This window comes from Gouania willdenowi, chromosome 18 (genome assembly GCF_900634775.1).
Source record: "Gouania willdenowi chromosome 18, fGouWil2.1, whole genome shotgun sequence".
In the NCBI taxonomy this organism is placed as follows: domain Eukaryota; kingdom Metazoa; phylum Chordata; class Actinopteri; order Blenniiformes; family Gobiesocidae; genus Gouania; species Gouania willdenowi.
Genome location: NC_041061.1, coordinates 15,732,785 through 15,752,542, shown reverse-complemented (window position 1 = coordinate 15,752,542; position 19,758 = coordinate 15,732,785). Strand labels below are relative to the sequence as shown.

At 36.0% G+C, this 19,758-nt stretch overlaps 1 protein-coding gene across 1 annotated transcript in view; it reads left to right on the top strand.

Annotated features, from left to right (window-relative positions):
- The window catches only part of pcxb (pyruvate carboxylase b), a 341,179-nt gene that overhangs the window by 304,054 nt on the left and 17,367 nt on the right, over positions 1–19,758 (top strand). The window contains exons 22-24 of the mRNA XM_028475285.1: positions 3,313–3,492; positions 9,790–9,964; positions 11,416–11,489. Of these exons, the coding sequence (XP_028331086.1) occupies positions 3,313–3,492; positions 9,790–9,964; positions 11,416–11,489 (429 nt within the window). The remainder of the gene's footprint in view (positions 1–3,312; positions 3,493–9,789; positions 9,965–11,415; positions 11,490–19,758) is intronic.

Here is a 19,758-nt window from a genome sequence, read left to right as displayed (position 1 = left end):
TATACAAAAAATTCACAAAAAGACAATAGAAAGATAAAAAAAAATACACATAATGATGACTTAAAAAACATTCATTACAGAAAAATACAAAAAAATATGAAAATGGCTCAAAATACACAAAACTAAATATTTATACTAAAAATACATAAAACTAAATATTTACACAAAAAATACACAAAATGACTTCTGAATCACACTACAATGGCAACAAAACAATAATTGTACAAAAAATGCACAAAAACAGAACAGAAAGATACAAAAATACACGAGCCCAAAAAACATACATTACAAAAAAAAATTAAATAAAAAAAACTGCAAAAATTCATGCACAAAAAGACAACAGAAAGATACATAAATACACATGACTCCAAAAAACATATGTTACAGGAAAATACACCAAACAAAAAAATATAAAAGTGATGATGAAGTCATGCACATGTCCCATAGAATTAAACCAGGAAAATTGGACCCGCAAATATACCCCTTATACTCCAACATGAATGCATACTTCCGACGGGCACTGTACGAGTAGTTTAAAAAGTTAAAATTGAGTTATTCAGTGTTCTTTTTCTCCCCATTCATTTTTTGAGACTTTTTTTTGCGCAGCTTTTTGCAATTTATTCTGCGAAAAATTCACGAATCGCTTAGAAAAGATAAAGCACACAATTTGTGGCTGAGCCACACGTTTTGATGTATAATTTGCGTGGGTTTTCTCAAAGTCCTAGGAGGAGTTATGCGGCAAAGTTTTGGCGGACGATGAATAATAATATCTGAAAAGATACGCATGGAAGAGCTATAGTGCCTCAAGCCCCTAATAATGGAGTGGAGCAAGTGGCTCGAGGCGTAACCCGAGCCCCTAACAAGCACCCAAACCACAGGAGGCTGTAATCACAGGGGGCTGAGTAAGCTTCATTCACAATAATTTGGAATCTCATCTCAAAGAAATAGGTGTCAAGTTCTTTGTGTAGGAATTCTTTGGGGAATGTCAAGTTGATCCATATCTGTTCTTTTGTAGCTTCTTTTAGTGCTTTCTTCTTTAGAGAGCACTAATTGCCACAGAAAAGGCATCTTGTAAAGTGTGTGCCTGCTCTTTGTTCTCCCATGGGCTTTAGCTGTCAATGCTAAAGTTTACAGCCTGTCAGAGGAGCAGTTTGGCTTTAAATTGAGCTCCAGGCACCGAGAGTTAAAAATGTGAAAATAGATAAAATTCTGACGACCAAAATATTTTCTTCACCTATGACCTTGAGCTGGGTCACCTTTGACTCTTACTGTGTGTTTTGGGGTGCAGTGTTTTTATGAATCCAGAACAAGTTTTCACATGTCTTTGATAACAGCTAACCTAATGTATCTATATTCATTACATTAGCCTTTCCGTCATCACTGTGAAAATATTCAAGAGCTGATGCGGCCCTCGGTCAAATTTAATGCCTGCCCCCAAAGTAAATGTTAGGAATGAAAGACAAAAACACAAGAATACGTTAAAGAATACTAAGAATTACAACATTGCAGGAAAATACAGTAAAAGACAAGAGAAAAACACAGAAAATACTCCAAAAACACACAAAACTACTACAATAATAGTAAAACACGAAATTACTCGAAATTAACACATAAAGACAAGAAAAACACGAAAAATGACTCTGCAAACCCACAGTACCAACAACCAAGCAAAACGACAACAGAAATACACAAAATTTACTCCAAAAAATGCAAAATGGCAGCACCTCACAGCGAGCAAGACAACAACAGACACAGAATGACAGAAAAACACAAAATTACAAGAAAAAACCTTTTGTTCTTTCCTGCATTAAGGCACAGATTGCTCATTATTCTAAATGCTGACATGATTGTTGATCATGTGGCCCTCGGATCAAATAAACACATTTTCGTGGCCCCGCTGTGATGAAAGTTTTACCTCTGTTTTACTACAATAAGTGCTGTTTTATTGCGTAACACTAAGGCGAAGCCCCAAAGATGGTCCAGCAGCAAATTTCCTGTCAAAAATAAATGGTGTTGGAGTTTAACCTTTCTGTCTTTATTATTTCACCTGGAAGAAGGTAAAGCTGTGTGGGAATTCTCTTTTATTTGTTTCTGACGTATTTCTCTCTGAGGTGTTCTTACTGCAGAACAAAAAAAAGAAAACTTCCTAAATGCAGCAGGTGTAAAAACCAGTGTGTTCATGAGATAAAAGGTTGGTATAAAAGTCATACGGTGTGTCTTCCACTCCAATCACTACTCTAATCAGCGATTGACATTTACACCAGTCTGTTGGCGTAAAACAATCCACTTATCACTGATGTACTAATAGGTGTTGATGTTAACATAATCCCATGTCTTTATAAATGTGATTACACAAACCTGGTGGCAATAATGAGTTTTTACTGACTATTTTATGCAGACATTAAATTAAGTGAACAAAGCCTCCGATCTGGACTGCAGGATGAATTAGGAATACTTATTTATAGGGTCTGTTCGTTCATTTGTGACTCTCGATTCAAAGTTTGTACAAGTATAAAAATAACTCCATGGTTTATTGTGGCCTAGATGTTTTATATACACCACTGTTTCTCAAATGGGGGTACGCGATGACACAACGGGAGGCACTTGAGAGAAAGAGAGGAAAATTAACGAATGAAAGCATTAAAAATATGGGGTTTGATGTTTATTTTTAGTTGAAAATTATGATCGTACTAAATATTACCAGAAACTTACAAAATGACAACAAAAATACACAAAATAAAATAGTTATCCTGGATAATAAAAGAACAAACAACAAAATACACAAAATGACATAAAAAAAACACACACACAGAGAAAAATACTATTACCATCAACAGACAAAACAACAACAAAGACATACTAAGTGAGAGAAAAATACACATCACTACCAAATACACAAAAATAACAGAGAAACCTACAAAATGACAACAAAAAAACATAAAATAAGAGAAAAATATACTGAATATTAAAAAGAAGAGACAAACATCAAAATACACAAAATGACACCAAAAACACATTAAATGATGATAGAAATGATCTTGATTAGAGCATGAACTGAAAATACAAGGGTCAGTCTTTGTCCTACATCAGGAGGGAGATGACAGTAAAAGATAAAAACATCTATTCAGGAGGCACTAAATACTGTTTCATTCACTCTTTTACAAAATAAGATTCTTTGAAACGTGTGTTATCACTCATTCTTTTTATCATTATGTTCTATAGTTGTTTTTTCACAGAATTTTGAGCCAAATGTTGTAGTTGAACAAAACAACAACAACAACCTTCTAATGGAGAGAGTTTTCTTGTTCTCAGGTGACTCCTTCATCAAAGATTGTGGGGGATCTGGCACAGTTCATGGTACAGAACGACCTGACAAGGGCTGAGGTGGAGGAGAGGGCAGACGAGCTGTCGTTCCCGCTCTCTGTGGTGGAGTTCCTGCAGGGATACATCGGGATCCCACACGGAGGATTCCCAGAGCCATTAAGATCAAAGGTACCTGTGATCATGTTACATACATATGTGAATATCTGTCATATTTTGCCACAGTTCCAACATTTTACTAGACTATGGGGGAGACGATTTCACAGAGAATTAATTTCTGTCATGTACAGGCTTATAGCCGACAGCTGCAAGTTCATAAGCCAAGGCCTGATATTGCTTTGTCTTATCTCTTTATTCTTCACCCCCAACTAATACTCTCATCTTCACTCTTGTCATCTGCACACAGCAAGGTGCATCAGCAGCGCCATGCTCCCATTTTAAGGACTGTCAAATGTATTTTTTGCTTATTTTTAGACTTCTGGCAGGATTTTTCCTTGTCGTCATTTGCATTGCTGGAGCTGGCTCTTGAAATGTGAGCACGCCTGCATTTCTCTGAAGGTCACCTACTGTCCAACACTGTAAACTGAACACTGAGTCATTTCATTAATGCTTAAGACGTTTTCCCTGTCACAGTCAAAGTTTGTTTTTCAGCTTTGAAAAGTCATTTATAAATGTGTTCACCTGGCACCTCAGTCAGTGCTTCTCATCTTTGTTTACCTCTCTCTAGAAGTAACCCCTGCTGTCACTGTCCTTTCTCTTTCCCTCACTTTTTTTCCCTAACACAGCGTGATCAGAAATGCCCTGTAGCGTTGCAAACGGGCCTTCACTTGCTGCCAATGTAATTTTATCAGTTTTGTAGTACACAGTCCAGACTTGTCTGCTGTGTATTTCCATGGAGCTGTTACTCCAGGTCAAAAATAGATTGATTGGACTGAAGGATTTTGCCACTGTGGGGTCTGTAAAGGCATCACTCACTCCTATCATTCAGTGAACACACAGTGAAGACACACTACGCGTGTACGTCTACTTGATCAGGACTCGTTTGTGAAACTATCCTGAAATCCATCAGAACAGACAGATATTATCAATCTTTTCCTTCCCTTGAAGCAGCATATGCTCAGTTTTCAGTGACGACTGGATAAACAGAGACTTTTAAAAAGTTGGATGAATTATTACTATAAGAATAGCTCAAATATTGACTCAGACTTGATTTTATTCTTTTGTGTGTGAATAATCGAATGGGTGAAGGTAAAATAATGATAAACCTTGGGATTTTTTTTCAGTTTCTGAAAGTTCTTTATTTATTCACTGATGTCAAAAAAGCCATAAAATCAGGTAAAAGTAATGAAGGCAAATTGATCTGTTCAGTTCAAACTAAATGATCTCAAACTAGACTACTGGCTTAGCAATGAGCCAACTGAACTGGTCCATTGTAAGAAATTAAACAGATGATCACTTGTTTGGTATTGATTCCATGCTATGCATTTCCATGTGTTGAAGTGCCCTTGGGCAAGACATTAAACCTTTAACCACTCTTAATTAGTGAGGATGTAGAACTTCCTCACTATTGTTTTCTGTGTACTTTATTATTAATATAGAATAGATTTTTGTCTGCGATCTCGTCTCACAATTTTAGTTCAGTTTTACCAACATGGCGCCCCAGAGAACAGAGAACTAAAGACGGTTAAATTATTGATTTATTGGCAAAATGAAATTTAAATTCAAACCTATTAGAACAGTGAACACAGCCTTCCCTGCTGTTAGATATTATCACAATTTACTGTAATAATAATACCGACTCCAAGGGGTTGAGCTCATGCACATCACGTTTGTCTAGTTAAAGATTAGCACATTGCATGGCCACATTTTTTCAATTACATTTTTTTTACACATACATAATAACATATTGACATTGTTATGACAGAGGTGTAAAGAGTACTGATATATTTTACTCAAGTAGAAGTACTGTTACATGAATGAAATTGTACTCAAGTACAAGTAAGTCATACATAAAATACTCATGTAAAAGAAAAAAATTGCTCAATTAGAGCAACGGTTCCCTTGCTTAAAGTAAACATTATTTACTTGCACAATTGGAACTTCATTTGTTTTCCATAAATGCATGTGTATAATATATATATATATGTATATATATGTATATATTAGATAAAATAACAGGAATTAATTCAATGCAAAGTAAAGTAATTCTCAGGCTCTAAGTACAACTACATTTATGAACTTTAAAACTAATAAAATAACCTCTATTCAATGCTGTTTTGGTTTGTTTGTTGATCATTTTAAAACAAAAAACATAATAATTTACTCAGTAACGATTGGGTGTAGAAATGTAACGAATTACATGACTTCTTTTAAAACGTACTCAAAAGTACAAGTACCCATATAACCTCTGGAATATAGCATATACAATATACAATTTATGCATATATACACTACACGTATATACAAATTTGCATTATGGAAATGGCCAATACAAAACGGATAAAGAAAAAAACAAAGCAAATATTAGTAATTGTAAAAAAGACAATTAATACCCCAGCTAGGCTTATTTCTTTAATCATTATAATCATTATATTATTATTATCATTATCATTATTGTTACCTTGTCATAAATTTGCATTGCAATGTTAACGTCTCTGTTTTTTTTTTTTATTGCGTTTTTGTTCTTACTAGCAGGTAGTATGATAAATTAATGTTTTTTTTTAATGTTAAATACTTTAACTTTAGGTTCTGTTTTAGCCCATTTAGATTTATGAATAGAATATCTGCTGTATTTATTAATCAGGTTGTGTGTTGTGTGTTTAAAGTTTGATTTTAATCAAAATCCTTTATACACCGTGGTCCTCGAAAATAAGAAGAGAAAAAGAAAGAAGAAACATAATAGTACATTATTTCACTCAGAAACTGCCGTGTTACACTTAAACAATAAAAGCGTTAGGCTTCAACCCATCCTCAGAGGACATGGTGTTCATTAACAGGGACTACAGTAGGCATGGCATCTTTGAAGGATCTGCACCCACACACATAAATGAGCCTGCTTTCTTTGAACTCTCAGCTTTGTGGCTAATAGCACTGTACGCTTCTTCTTTATCTTGGAAAAAATCCACAAGACACACGCACATACACACACAGGTGCATGGATATAATAAAAATACAGGCTTAGCACACATGTACCACTGTGTATCTCTATAAATGTGAGGCTACCGTCACATAAAGAGTAAATAAGTGTGGAAAGCATTTAGCGTACAGTGGAGTACTACACAAAAGGCTTTGCCATTAGCTCCCTCAGTTAGCGTTTTAGGCCAAACCACTTCTAAAGCAGTGACTAAAGGCTGCTTCTGAGCCTGCATTCATTCTCTGTTTACATCACTAAAGACATCAGAGAGAATACAAATAAAACGGGCACGGTGCCCTCTTTCAGCAGCCTTAACGTCCTAACATAATCTCTCCACCCCCAGACATTATTTTTAGCCTCAGATCAATCGTATGAACAGGTTTGTGTCTGTGCAAAAAAAAATCTGCGCGGACAGATGAAATGTCATATCAATAGTTTTGAGCAGGCTCCGCTTTTTTTCTGCAGCATCATTTTTTTTTTTTTTTTTGTCCTCTTTGATTTACTATGCCGAGGAATTTCTGTCATTTTTCTCACTGCACATTGAATTATTATTTTGTGAGCAGAATCATCTGTCACTTCCATGATCATCAAGCTCAATCCATAAAGAAACAACAGTAAGAGGGGAAAAAACAACATCTGCAGCCATTAGAAACAAAGCAGTGAGCAGCGTCCTTAGGCTGCCTTTGAATTCCTTCAGTTTGAAAGGGTTGTGCTAATAGTACTCTACAGTGTGAGGGCAATACAAGGAACTGCAACAAAAACAATACAAAATACTTAAAGTCTCACATCTCTGACCGTGTTACTTAACCTGAGCTGTTTACTAATGTAATACTAAAATATCTCATGGTGCAAGGTAACTCATCCCTGTATGTATCTATGTAATTATTCTTTTCAGTGGCTCTCCGTAACGTTTAAGTGGATATGACTGGGTTATCAAAAGCAGGGGTTCTCAACCTTAGGGTCAGCACCCCATTTGTGGTTGCCAGATGCCTTCAAGAAACTAAGAATGTCTTTTGAACAATTTGAGCCCATTTTTGCCTATTTATATGGATTTTCTGCAACTACACCAAACTTGCCATATTTTAACCTCCGATTCTGACACTTCTAAATCAAATTTCAATGCCTTTCCTGCACATTTTTTTCCACTTTCAAGACATTTTTGGCACTTATAAACCCTTTACACCACTTTTCCCACTTAATGTCACATATCTTGTCCCGTTATTGTCACTTGTAGCCTCTTTTCACCATATTTCATGCTTATTTTTGCCAATTTTACCACGTGTCATGGCCATTATTTGCTAGTTTAAACTAATTGTTCTTACTTTTAAAAATGACATTACCCCAAATCCTGCTGTCATTTTTGCCACTTTAGAGCCAATATTGACACTTTAAACCATTTTTACCACTTTCTGGTTTTGGCCACTCTAATTTGCAACTTTTAACCAATATATCAGAATCAGAATCAGAATCAGATCAGAAAATCAGAATCAGAAATGTTTTATTTGCCATGTACAGTTTTGAGGACAGTACAAGGAATTTGACTTGGTGGTTGGTGCACAAAACAAGCAACAAAAAGAAATAAAAGAAATAAAAACAGAACAACAAAGCACAACCCAGCAACAATAATAATAATAATAATGATAAATATAAAGGATGAGGGATAAATAAAGGATAGATAGAGAATAAAGGATAAATAGGATAAATATAAATATAAATATATATATACAGTGCAGCAGGTATCAAGCTGGTGGAGGTGGTGATCGGGTGGGGGGGGGGGGGGGGGGGTTCAGTGGGTGACTTGGGGTGTGTTCATGTGGATGGTGGCAGAGGGAAAGAAGCTGTTTTTGTGTCTGGAGGTTCTGGTCCTGATGGACCGAAACCTCCTACCAGAAGGGAGAGATTGAAACAGTTTATGACCGGGGTGGGAGGGGTCGGCCACAATCTTTCCTGCACGCCTCAAAATCCTGGAGGCGTACAGGTCCTGGAGGGAGGGCAGATTGCAGCCGATGACCTTCTCTGCAGAGTGGATGATACGCTGCAGTCTGGCCTTGTCCTTGGCCGTAGCTGCAGCGTACCAGATGGTGATGGAGGAGCAGAGGATGGACTGGATGATGGAGCTGTAGAAGTTCACCATCATCTTTGTTGGCAGACTGAACTTCTTCAGCTGCCGCAAAAAGTACATCCTCTGCTGAGCTTTTTTGATATGTGTTTGTAAAATCCCATTTCACCACCTTTTCCACCATTTGTGGTCACTTTTAACCCATTTTATTTCTGATTAAAACAAGGATTTAGATCTTTAAGATGACTACGATGGGCAAATAATAATAATAATAATAATAATAAACTTCCTGGATTACAGTTGATATTAGTCAGATAATCTAATAAGTATGGTTATCACAGATTCATTGAACAATGGACCATCATTTTACTGACTTTATGGATAGACCCCAAAAATCTCTCCCCTTTATTCCCTCTTATAGATGACCCTGTCTCCTAATGACTGTTCTTCAATGTTCATGTCTGTGTTCAACCACCTTTATGTACAGTGGGGGTCCCCGGTCTCTGGCAACTTTATTTTGGTGGTCACGGGCTGAAAAAGGTTGAGAACCCCTGGTCTGGAGGGAGATGATTAATGCAGAACTATCAGTAAAAGAGCATCTGTAATCCAAATCAATAAGGTCTAATCGAAAGGAAGATAACATCAGGTGCTGAGTACAACAACGATTAGTCGTCTTTATCTAAGTCGCCTTAAGAACTTGCCCAAAACACTTAAAAGCTACTATCTAGGTGCTAGCTTATCACATCAGTCTCAGCTTAGCATCCTAGATGCATATGTTTTCAGCTTCTAAGTAAATCTACAGGAACTTGTAGAGCAAAACAAAGCAGGTGTGGTTGCTGCACGAGTGCACTGCACACTCTCCTCCTGTTGAAAGACTGATAGTCACTGCAGAACTTTTCCTCTACTGCGCGTTTTAAAATAACTGCCGGAATACTGTTTCTTTTTTATTTCAAGCCTCCTTCATGCCTCTTTTTTTATGTGTCTGAAAAGCTCACGTTTCTCGGGTCTTGCTCCTTGACAAGTTGCAGCTTTTATCCACATCTGCAGCTGCGAAAAATGAGAAGGTTTTAGCACCGCTTTAACCTCTTCAGAATGCTGTGGAGTTTTGAGTGGGAACACGGATATAAAGCTGCATTCGCTTGGAACAAGAACTTCAAGAAAATACTTTTACTTTCTGCCATTGTTGTGCTCTCAGTTACCTTTGATTCACCCTTCACTGGTTTCCTCCTGCAGCATCATGCACACCTGATATTTACCTGTTAAACTCCATTCTCAGGTGCTGAAGTCACTTCCTCGTGTTGAAGGCCGCCCTGGTGCCTCTCTGCCACCCATGGACTTCAAGGTGCTGGAGGAGAGTCTGCGAGCTGCACATGGAGAGGAAATCACGCCTGAGGATGTCATGTCTGCAGCCATGTACCCTAAGGTCTTCCAGGAGTACAAGGAATTCACTGGTTGGTGAAAAATGTTGCTGATATTTTAGAAAGATATATGTATATATATTAGAAATATTTTAAGTGTTTCATCGAACATCTAAAATCATCATTCATCATTCTTATTGGGATTATTGCTTAAACTTAAAGCTATAATACATTGATGGTATTTCTTCTAAAAAGTGTGAACATTTTCTCACCAAAAAATGGTGAAAGTAAAAATTGCTGTTGACTCCCTCACAAACAATGGGTTTGTTGACAAATGGTCATGTGACTTGAACTTCGGAAAAATTGTGTGTTGCATTGCGAGCGAATGTTCCAAGTTACATTTTTGATATTTAACACACGTTTTTCCTCTATTACAGTGATTTTGTGTGTGTGTTTTTTTTTTTTGCCTGATAAGTAGAACGGTGATTCGCTTGATGCCATTTTTGTTCTGGTTTGTTTATGGTGTTCCTCATGATATGGCGTCTCTCCAAGAGACATTAAGTTCATATCATACCCGGGTGTTTACGTGGAAAGCTAAAATATTAACTTCTGCCATTATTTTGGCACAACTTTCAATCCGTAAAAACACTAGAAATGTCACTTTGGGATCACTGGCATCAGTAGTGAATGAGAACAACTTTTCCCCTGCAGCTTTAAAACGAGCAGTAGCAAAACAAAAGTTTTCCAAATTAGATAGATCTTTTTAATTTCCATTTTTGGTGTTCTGAAGCAATAATTGGAGTAATCAACACCCATGCTGTGGTATTTTGAATCCTACTTGTTGCTCTGGTGGTGATAATAACGTATCAGTGATGTGATGCAGTCATTAGCATCTTTTTTACAAAAAAAAACTGCACACATCTTTACAGATAAAGAACATAGTGGAATCATTCTCTTTATTTAAATACACTGAGCTATCATGACAGTCTAACTCGGGGTGTCAAACTCATTTTAGTTCAGGGGCCAAATATAAAGTAGTTTAATCTTAAGTGGGCTGCAGATTTTAGGTGGAAAAACAAGCAATTTCAACAATAACTTGGCACATCGACGTATAAATGATACATAAAGTACGTAAAGTGCAGATAAGCAATAACTAACATATCAGTCCCTGCAAGATTTGGTATTTTACATTTCGTTGATTTTGTGACAAATTTTTATTTAATTTTGGGAAATTAAGCAGAAGTAATTTCAGGAAAATTGAGTCCTTTTAACAATTTGAGCTTTAAAATGTGGTAAAACAATGGGAAAATTGCGTTTTTCCAAATATTGTGGAGTTTCATTGAATTTGTGTATTTAGAAGGGTTGAGATATCTACAACTGATGTATTTGGTAATTTACACTTTTCTTCTTTCTCCTGCGGGCCCAATTGGATGGTCTAAAGGGCCGGATTTGGCCCCCGTACCTTGAGTTGGACATGCGTGATCTAACTGGTATTTAAGTAACTGGTTCTGGATCCTCACATGGTTTTTTTCTTCTTTTTTTAGGTAACTTTGGCCCAGTGGACTGTCTCAACACCAGGCTGTTCCTGGATGGACCCAAGATTGCTGAGGAATTTGAGGTACATTAACTTATTGTTTTGATATCAACTCTTTTCAACGCATAACACCGACTATAAAACTTCAGCAAACATCCTAAACATGAATAACTTGTGATGATAATAGTGTGTAGTCTCTATAAACAACAGAGACTGAGGTTTTGAGGACAAGGTAATGATAATTATTGGATAATAATATGAAAGCTAAAGTCATTAATGATCAGTTAGGATCTGTAAAGCCTGGGCGTCCCTCTATGCCACTCACTTTATGTTTACAAAGTTTCCTCCCGCTCTGCAACACGCCTACTGTGAGCGTAACTCTATATCACACCTTAAAAGAGATTTCCCAATGCTAAAGCCCACCAGGGGATCAAATTAGACCCAGCGGGCCTCCCCGCCTCTTATGTAGAACACAGAACAGTGTCCCCAGGTTAAGGCGGGCCCAATACAAATCTCCTTTATTATTTATTTGATTTGTTTTACGTGCTGAAAGCCATTAAAACAAAGAATGTGCCTTTTTCGTGAATGATTAACTATTTATTTTCCTATTAAATTTAAATTTTTTGTCCTGCTATTCCCTGTTTAGTTGTAAGTTAAAGCTAATTTTTTTAGTTAAACTGTTTAAACGATTTTTTTTATTTCTATGAACGAGGACTTTTAGAGGTCAAATGATGGGATACACAATAAGAGGTGGTTCGTCAGTCAAATGAGGTTCAAGTGTACATATTTCAAATTTTAGGCAAAATATCATTGTAATACCCTTTTGTGATTGTTGTGTATCTTATCAGAAGGATGAAGCTGCGTTCATTGTCTAAAGTGTGTGTGAACTCTATTGAAAAACAAGCTATTTCCAGGTGAATTGGTTGTGATCTGATTTAAACAACTATGTAATTATACACTCAATCTGTGCATCACTCAAGTGATCTGGTTTTCTGCTTTAATGGATTCATTCTGATGGAGTTGTGGTTTATTGAGGACATTTGGACAGAATCCGCAGGAGGTGATTATTCTGTTTGTGCAGATGGCTGAGGGCTGCTGCTGTTTGTAGACACGCTAAATCAAAGTGAGGAAGACTTTTTATTCACTCTGTGAATGTGATCAATGAATTGTATATTTAGTGTTGTGTTATTTATTGTGAGGCACTTTGTGAACAGTTTTGTACGTGAGAGGTGCTCTATAAATAGAATTTAGTGATATCATGGTAATATTAAGCTTTATTAGGTGAAAAACAAGCAGCACATCCCTGCAGCTGTTAGACATCTCATAAAAAAACTGGCAGATTAACTCAAGCCAACGATGGCCAGTATCTCAGACCAAAATGCCAGCTTGTACACACTTCTAGGGATTGTATTTTCCATTTGTTCTGCAGTCTGAAAATAGAGGAATAAATAAAAAGGCTACAATTGCCTTGTACTCCAATAAATTACCCAGGAACAGGAATAAAACTCTCCTATCTTGCTAAGACGGTGTAATAACTAGCGTTCACTTTACAACTGAGCCACAAAGTCTGAGTAAAATATGCATCAGGACGATGAAATTTAATCCCCAAGCAACAGATCATTTTATTCACCTCCATAAATGTTGTATAGGAAGAATGAGCTACATGAAGATACACGTAGCAGCTATGTTTTCATGTCTGCTGTGCAGAGGGAAGGTTTCTCTCAGAGGGAGATGAGGAGTTTGATGATGCTGGGTTTTATTTTATTTTTTTCCACAAAGTGCAGCACAAACAGAATGAATGATCAGTGTTGCAGCAGTAAGCTTTGATGAGTCCCACTCAGACCAAAGTGATTGTTCAAACTGGGTTTGAAGGATGTCTTCCAAAAGCAGCCTCGAAATCCACTGATGATAACTTTTGTGAAAGACTGGGAAATTAGACATTCCAACAAAGTCAAACTTCCTCTTCCCAGAGACGGAGCACCTGGGATTAGTGTCACGCTTTGTGTCCTCGCGTATTTCGTTCCTTGGTTTGAAACTCGTTTGACTTTTGTGGTATTTGTGTTCGTGTTTAGACCTTTTATGTGCAACTCCGAGTCTTTTTTGTGTGTTTTTGTTGAACACTACATCATGGAGCTCTATTTAAGGACACTGTAGTGGACAACAGAACAATTATACTGAAAAGCCAATTTGAATCCAGTTGCGAGAAAAACACCAACGCTGAATAAGGAACTGAATACATGCTTCTTTCTCTTTATCTATGCCTTAGTAAGTAGAAATGTTCATCTCCCATTCATGCTAGGTTTGTTACTTTTACCAGAAATACATCAAAAGTGTTAATTATCCCATAAAATGTGAGTTTTGGCAGTATTATGGATAACAAGTGAGACCAATTTAATTGTGCTGACGTCTATTAAAATTGGTATTTATATATTAAAAAAGCCAATGGTTTAAAACCCCTGATATGTTCATTATCAAACAAGCACTCAGAGCACTAACTTCTGCCAAGCTCCCAATATCCTCTTTACCAGATGTTCGCAGTTCAGTGATCCTGATACCATCATCATTCACACTTTAAAGGCTTGGAAAAAAATTATATCCCTATTAATGAATATACAGTAGGTCCAAATGTATGGGCAGCCTCATTTTTTGAAAAATTGTGATGTAATTTCATAAAGATTGGTCAATTACAGATTAAGATATTAATTTTAGACCTATGAAGATATACTAACCCTGAGGATAGAAGTCCTTTTGGGTGGGAGTCCTTCAACCATCCGTGATTACTTGCTTAACTTCAGCCACCAGATCATCAGCCGCGCACTATTTAAGGGAGAGTTAAGGTCCCTTAGGAGAGCTCTTTTTCTCTGCTTCATTGTCTACTACAAGAGCACAGAGTTGGAACTGTAACCCCCTGCAGTCACAGATTCTTTTCAGGGCCAAAACTGTTTTCATTTTCTTTTGGTAAACAAAAGAGAGTTACATTGACGTCTTCAAGTTTCCCTGACTATTTAGAGAAACCAAAAGCCGAAAAAGCTGCTAATGATCTAAAATTCAGACTGAATGCTTCACTCCAAGAGAAATCAAATTTCAAATAGATTTCAAATTGGCAGAACACAGGTTCTTAAACTGTAGTAGTCCCATTTTTAAAAGACAATTAAATGAACATGGTGCATAACAATGTGTTTTGTTAGGCATAGTTCTTCTAATAAGTACATTTTAAAGATTGTTCAAAGTTGTAAAAACAGGAGAATCCCTTTAAGTTATTTTCACGCAATTCTGCTAACAGACAAACAAACAAACAGATAAATAAACGCCAGTGAAAATATGAGGTAAAAATAATGTTTGCCATTATTTATTGTTTCAACATCAGCTCATCTCAATATACGTTATTAGAAAGGACAGGATGTGGTCTTTAACGTCTATTAGGAATGAGTGTGTTAGCCTAAAGGAGATAAAAGAAAACAGACCCAAACCAATATTTACTACATCACGTCTTGTCCTTTAACAACTCGAGAAGGAAGAGCAGCATCTCTCCTTAACAGACGCACAAAGATTTGCTTTAATGCAGCTGACATTAGCAACATGTTCTACTGAATGTTTAGATGGTGGAATCACTATCAGTGATGACACCGTGTTGCATTAACAGCAGACACGAGCAGATTGTTGCTTCTGTCAGAGCTGTACTATATCAGGCAGACAGCATCACTATGATGAGGTAGCACCACCGTACACAATTATTATCACACTGATGTGCACTGTGTTTAAGACATCTATGGTTATGTATTGAAAGAGCAACATTTTGCAGGTGAACTATTAAATCAAAGTACGGATCATTTGGAACTTGATAACGTTTAGAAGAACAGGTTCCAGTCACCTTTAGTGTCTGTTAAAGGTAAACTGATGAAAATATATTTCTGAATTTTCCAATCCGTCCCTTGTGAAGCTAAAGCCTCTTCATTTTTGGCACTTCCGCATGGATAGGCTCATAGGCTGTGTTCTACTCATACTAAGTCTGATGTCAAAATTAGTATATATATGCGTATTAGATAGTATGGAAAAATTGAGTATGTGAGAAATACCCAGATGTATACTATATCAGGACATTTTTCAAGTATGCATAGCGTGCACACTAGTCATACTCAACCACCCCATGTTGCATTGTGAGCAGAATGTAAAATCATCCTGGGACCAGCTAAAAGGCAAACATAATTTTTTCAAAACAAAAGCATCTTTTCTTGTCTTTCATTAGTATTTTTACCCTGTTGTTAATAGGGCTCTTGTTTTGAAGTTAACCGGAAGTTTAATGGCGGGTCTCCGAAAATCTCAGCATGAAATGTGTTTCTGTGAGTTTTATGGATCCATTGACCACATGTTGATAATTTACGTTCAGAAATTTCAAAGGTAGCGAATAGGGATGTAACGATTAATCGTAAGGCAGTTAAAAATCGATTCATAGGTCTCACGGTTGATATCGATTTTCTGAAAATTGAATCGCAGTACTTTTTTTAACCAGCTATCCACAAGTGTAGGCGGCGGGCGGAGTCTGCTAATACTTTCTTTCTGGCTGCCTTCTACTCTTAAATATGTTAATAAATGATTCATTGCCCCTTTAGCACCGAAAGAATATCTGTAATATTACTTGAATATCTGTAAAAGTCACGCTTTTCTATTAGCTCTGTCTGCTAGCATAGCTTCTCTTCTTCACTGCAAGATATCTGCATGCCAACCGACCTCTGCTGGTCCAAACAAATATGACGAAAATCAGTGCAATCGGTTTTTTTTTTTTTAAAGTCCAATTGTTAAGGCACACAATACATTTTCAGTTTTTAAAAGAAAAAGAACTATTATACAGTTTTGCATTGTTTATTATAGAACCAGAATTTAAATTAATAGACTTCATTTTCATTTGTATTATTCCTTTATTTATTTCATTCAAGATTTATTTTTAGTTAAATTGCATTGTTTTGAATAGTTTATCAAGGAATTCTTTTGACAATGAAAAATAAAAGGAAAATAGTACAGCATTTTCTAATTTTTTTCCCAAAAAAAAAATTTGTCTACAGTCTCATTTTGTAAAATAAATCGTGAGAGAATCGTATCGTGAACCCAGTATCGTGAATCGAATCGTATCGGGAGTTGAGTGAATCGTTACATCCCTAGTAGCGAATCAATGGAGATGTTTGGCCTCAGTGTGCTTCAGGTGTTTGTCGTCGTAGGTTTGAAATGCATCTTGGGAAACTTGGAAGCAGGATTGGCTTCAGTTACAGTTACATTTTCAATTACCCATGTTAAATTATGATTATGGTGACTAGCATTGTTTCCAATTACAATGAAATTACAATTATTTTTATCATCAGAAAGTCAATTACAATCACATTTTCAATTGATTCAATTGTAGTTCCTTGTTCAATTACAATTATTGACCCTAAAATAGATCACCTGATCAAATTTAACCTTCCTCTTGTGTTAGTTTTCTCTTAGTATCTCTAATGATAATGATAAATCAGCTGTAAAATACACTAAAAACAAATATCTATCTAATTTCTTTCCAATCGCCTGGTTACGTTGTTAGGCTTCCCATTCAATGGTTTTAATATTTTACCCCTCGATTACAACTTTTTTTTATTTGGTAAACCGTGGGAAAGCTTGATATGAAACATATTTTAATAATTGTTAACTACTTATGTGTAGAACTGTACATAGAACTGTAACATGGTTCCCCAGTTTTTTGTTAAATTATGTTTGACAATTTTTATAGAGTTTTCAAGGCAATTACGAAGTCAATTATCTAAACTCAATTACAATTTAACTACGATTACAACAGCAACAGATTTTTAAAATTACAATTACAATTAAAATTACACCATAATTGTAAATGATTATCAATTATGCGATTACAATTAGAATTGACCCCTACCCTGTTTGGAGGTATACTTCAGTGGGAATAGCCACCATTTTAATCATACTAATAGTATATAGTATACAGTATATACTCATTGGGTTTGTAGTGTTTAGTACAGAATGTGCCATTTTAAACACATCCATTATTTTACTGACAGAAAGAAAATCCACCAGTCAAACATTCCTGATAACTGCATAAAAAAAATAAGAATAAACATTATTTTCCAGATTTGTTCACCTTTGTCATTAACCTTTACTCTGTACTGTTAAATCTGTCCTCAAAGAGGTGTTTTCTCAATGTTTTAGTGCACTTTACAGCCTTAATGTTGCTGTAATGACTGAAATGAACTCTGCACTTTTCTCCTGAGAACTATTTCCTTTCAAAAAATAACTTTAACAATTGGCACGTACAGACGTCCACTGGCTTCAATTTAGATGTTTAAAAGAAGGATCACTCTTTACCAATGAAACGTTTTATACTAAATGCAAGTGCTACACAAAATAACCTTAATTATGGTTCAAGGTGTTTAAATATCTTCGTTTAGCGTTATCATTTTGTGTTTTTCCAGATGGATAGACTTTAATAATCCTAAAGGGAAAGTTTTCATCACAGCAGCAGCACACATACCTAAAAACAACTATTAAGATTAAATATGATACATAATATACAATTTAAGGCCACAACAAAAACTATAGTCACACAGGGACAGTGCAAATAAACTATTTACAAGAGAGACATCATCTCAGTGATTCCATCATTTAGTTTGAGTGAAAACAGAAGCAGAAAATGAATAAATGAACAGACTGATCATTATTTTAAGCCTTTGCCTCAGTCACGGTTGGAGTCGTTTATTATTGCAGTTGTATAATTGATCATCAATTACAATTATGGCATCACTATAATTTTAATTTCTACAATCTGTCACCGTTGTAATCGTAATTGATTTGGAAGGGACTTCAGATAATTGACTTTGTAAGTGTAATTACCATGGAAATTCAATGAAAACTTTCAATTACAATTTAATTAAATGCATTTAAACACAATTAAATAAGTAGTTAACAAACATTAGAAGATTTTTCATATCAAGTTTTCCCACTAGCTGTCAGTGAATTTTCATACTCTCAGGTTGTAAGAATTCCAACTCTTGTCCCTAGTTGTGTTTTTACATAAGATATTATAATAAAATGTAAATGTAAAGAAGTTAAAATGACATCGTGCACACAAAAAACTACACACAATCATCACAACGCTGTATGAATAAAAGTAATTGAGAATGATCAACTTTCAGGGGAAAAATAATAAGTTATTTATTTGTAATTGGGAATAAATGCCAGTTATCATAATTGAAAACATAATTGTAATGAAAAAATATAATTGATTCTAACCCTGGCCTCAGTATTGGACCATTATCCTCACATTTCCTCTGACTGATGTGATTTCAAAGCCTTTGTTTCCACATGTTCAGTCTAACAGAGGCTGTTTTTCACGCTCTGCTATGATGGAAACTACAGCGCTGATGTCCTCCCCTCACATCAGGGTGTACGCTGCTTAACACGTCTCAGTTAGGCTGTTTGTTTTTATTTGTGGACAGACTTACAGTCTGACGCATGCTGTGCTGCAGCCTCCCAAACCAAAGGGAATCCTTCAATTATTTCCTTAAATATCAATATCAGTGACCTTCCAAAAAAATTGATATAAGTTTAGAGGAGAATATTTCCATCTTGCCTTTTTGCACTGCATTGATTTGAAGCTTGTTCTAATTTAGTCATGAGAACCATCATATCGACCTGTCTGAGCTTATGCAGGCTGTTAATTTGTTCCTCCTAAGTTTAGTCAAATTGTAATTAACGCCAGTTGAAGCCCAAATGTTGACTGGAACCATAAAGTTCTCCCTCCTCTTCTCAGGCAGAGCTCTTGTTTTTCACCTTTCTCTCGCACGTTATCCTGCTGCACATCAGGGAGAGAAAATAACTAAAGTTATATCTGTTTTCATGGCGGTGGGAACTCCTATCATATCAGGATGAAAGCAACACAGTTCAGGTTCTCCGATTGGTTTCGCGGCAAACTTTTAAAGAACCATCTCATTTAATCAAAGCACTTTTCATACACAAACTAGTAATGAAAACAGCAGGAACAAACAGAACTACTATGCCACTTTATATCATTTCTATGATTTTTTGCAGTAACATCCATGGCCGTAAACCGAGGATTTGTGCTCTGTTCTACTTTTAATTGTACATTTTATTGCGACTTGTGCTCTTTCCCATATTACAGACACCCAAAAGTACTTTTATATCTACACTTGTCTTTTTTTATACTGCAGAAATCCTTTTTATTTGACAATAAGTGTATACGTTTGTTGGCATAAGGCTGCTATAAAGATATTACATCAGCAAAGTTAGCTTGTAGTTCACCATTAGCGGCAGATTCATGTGTTGTTTTGATGTGTTTATG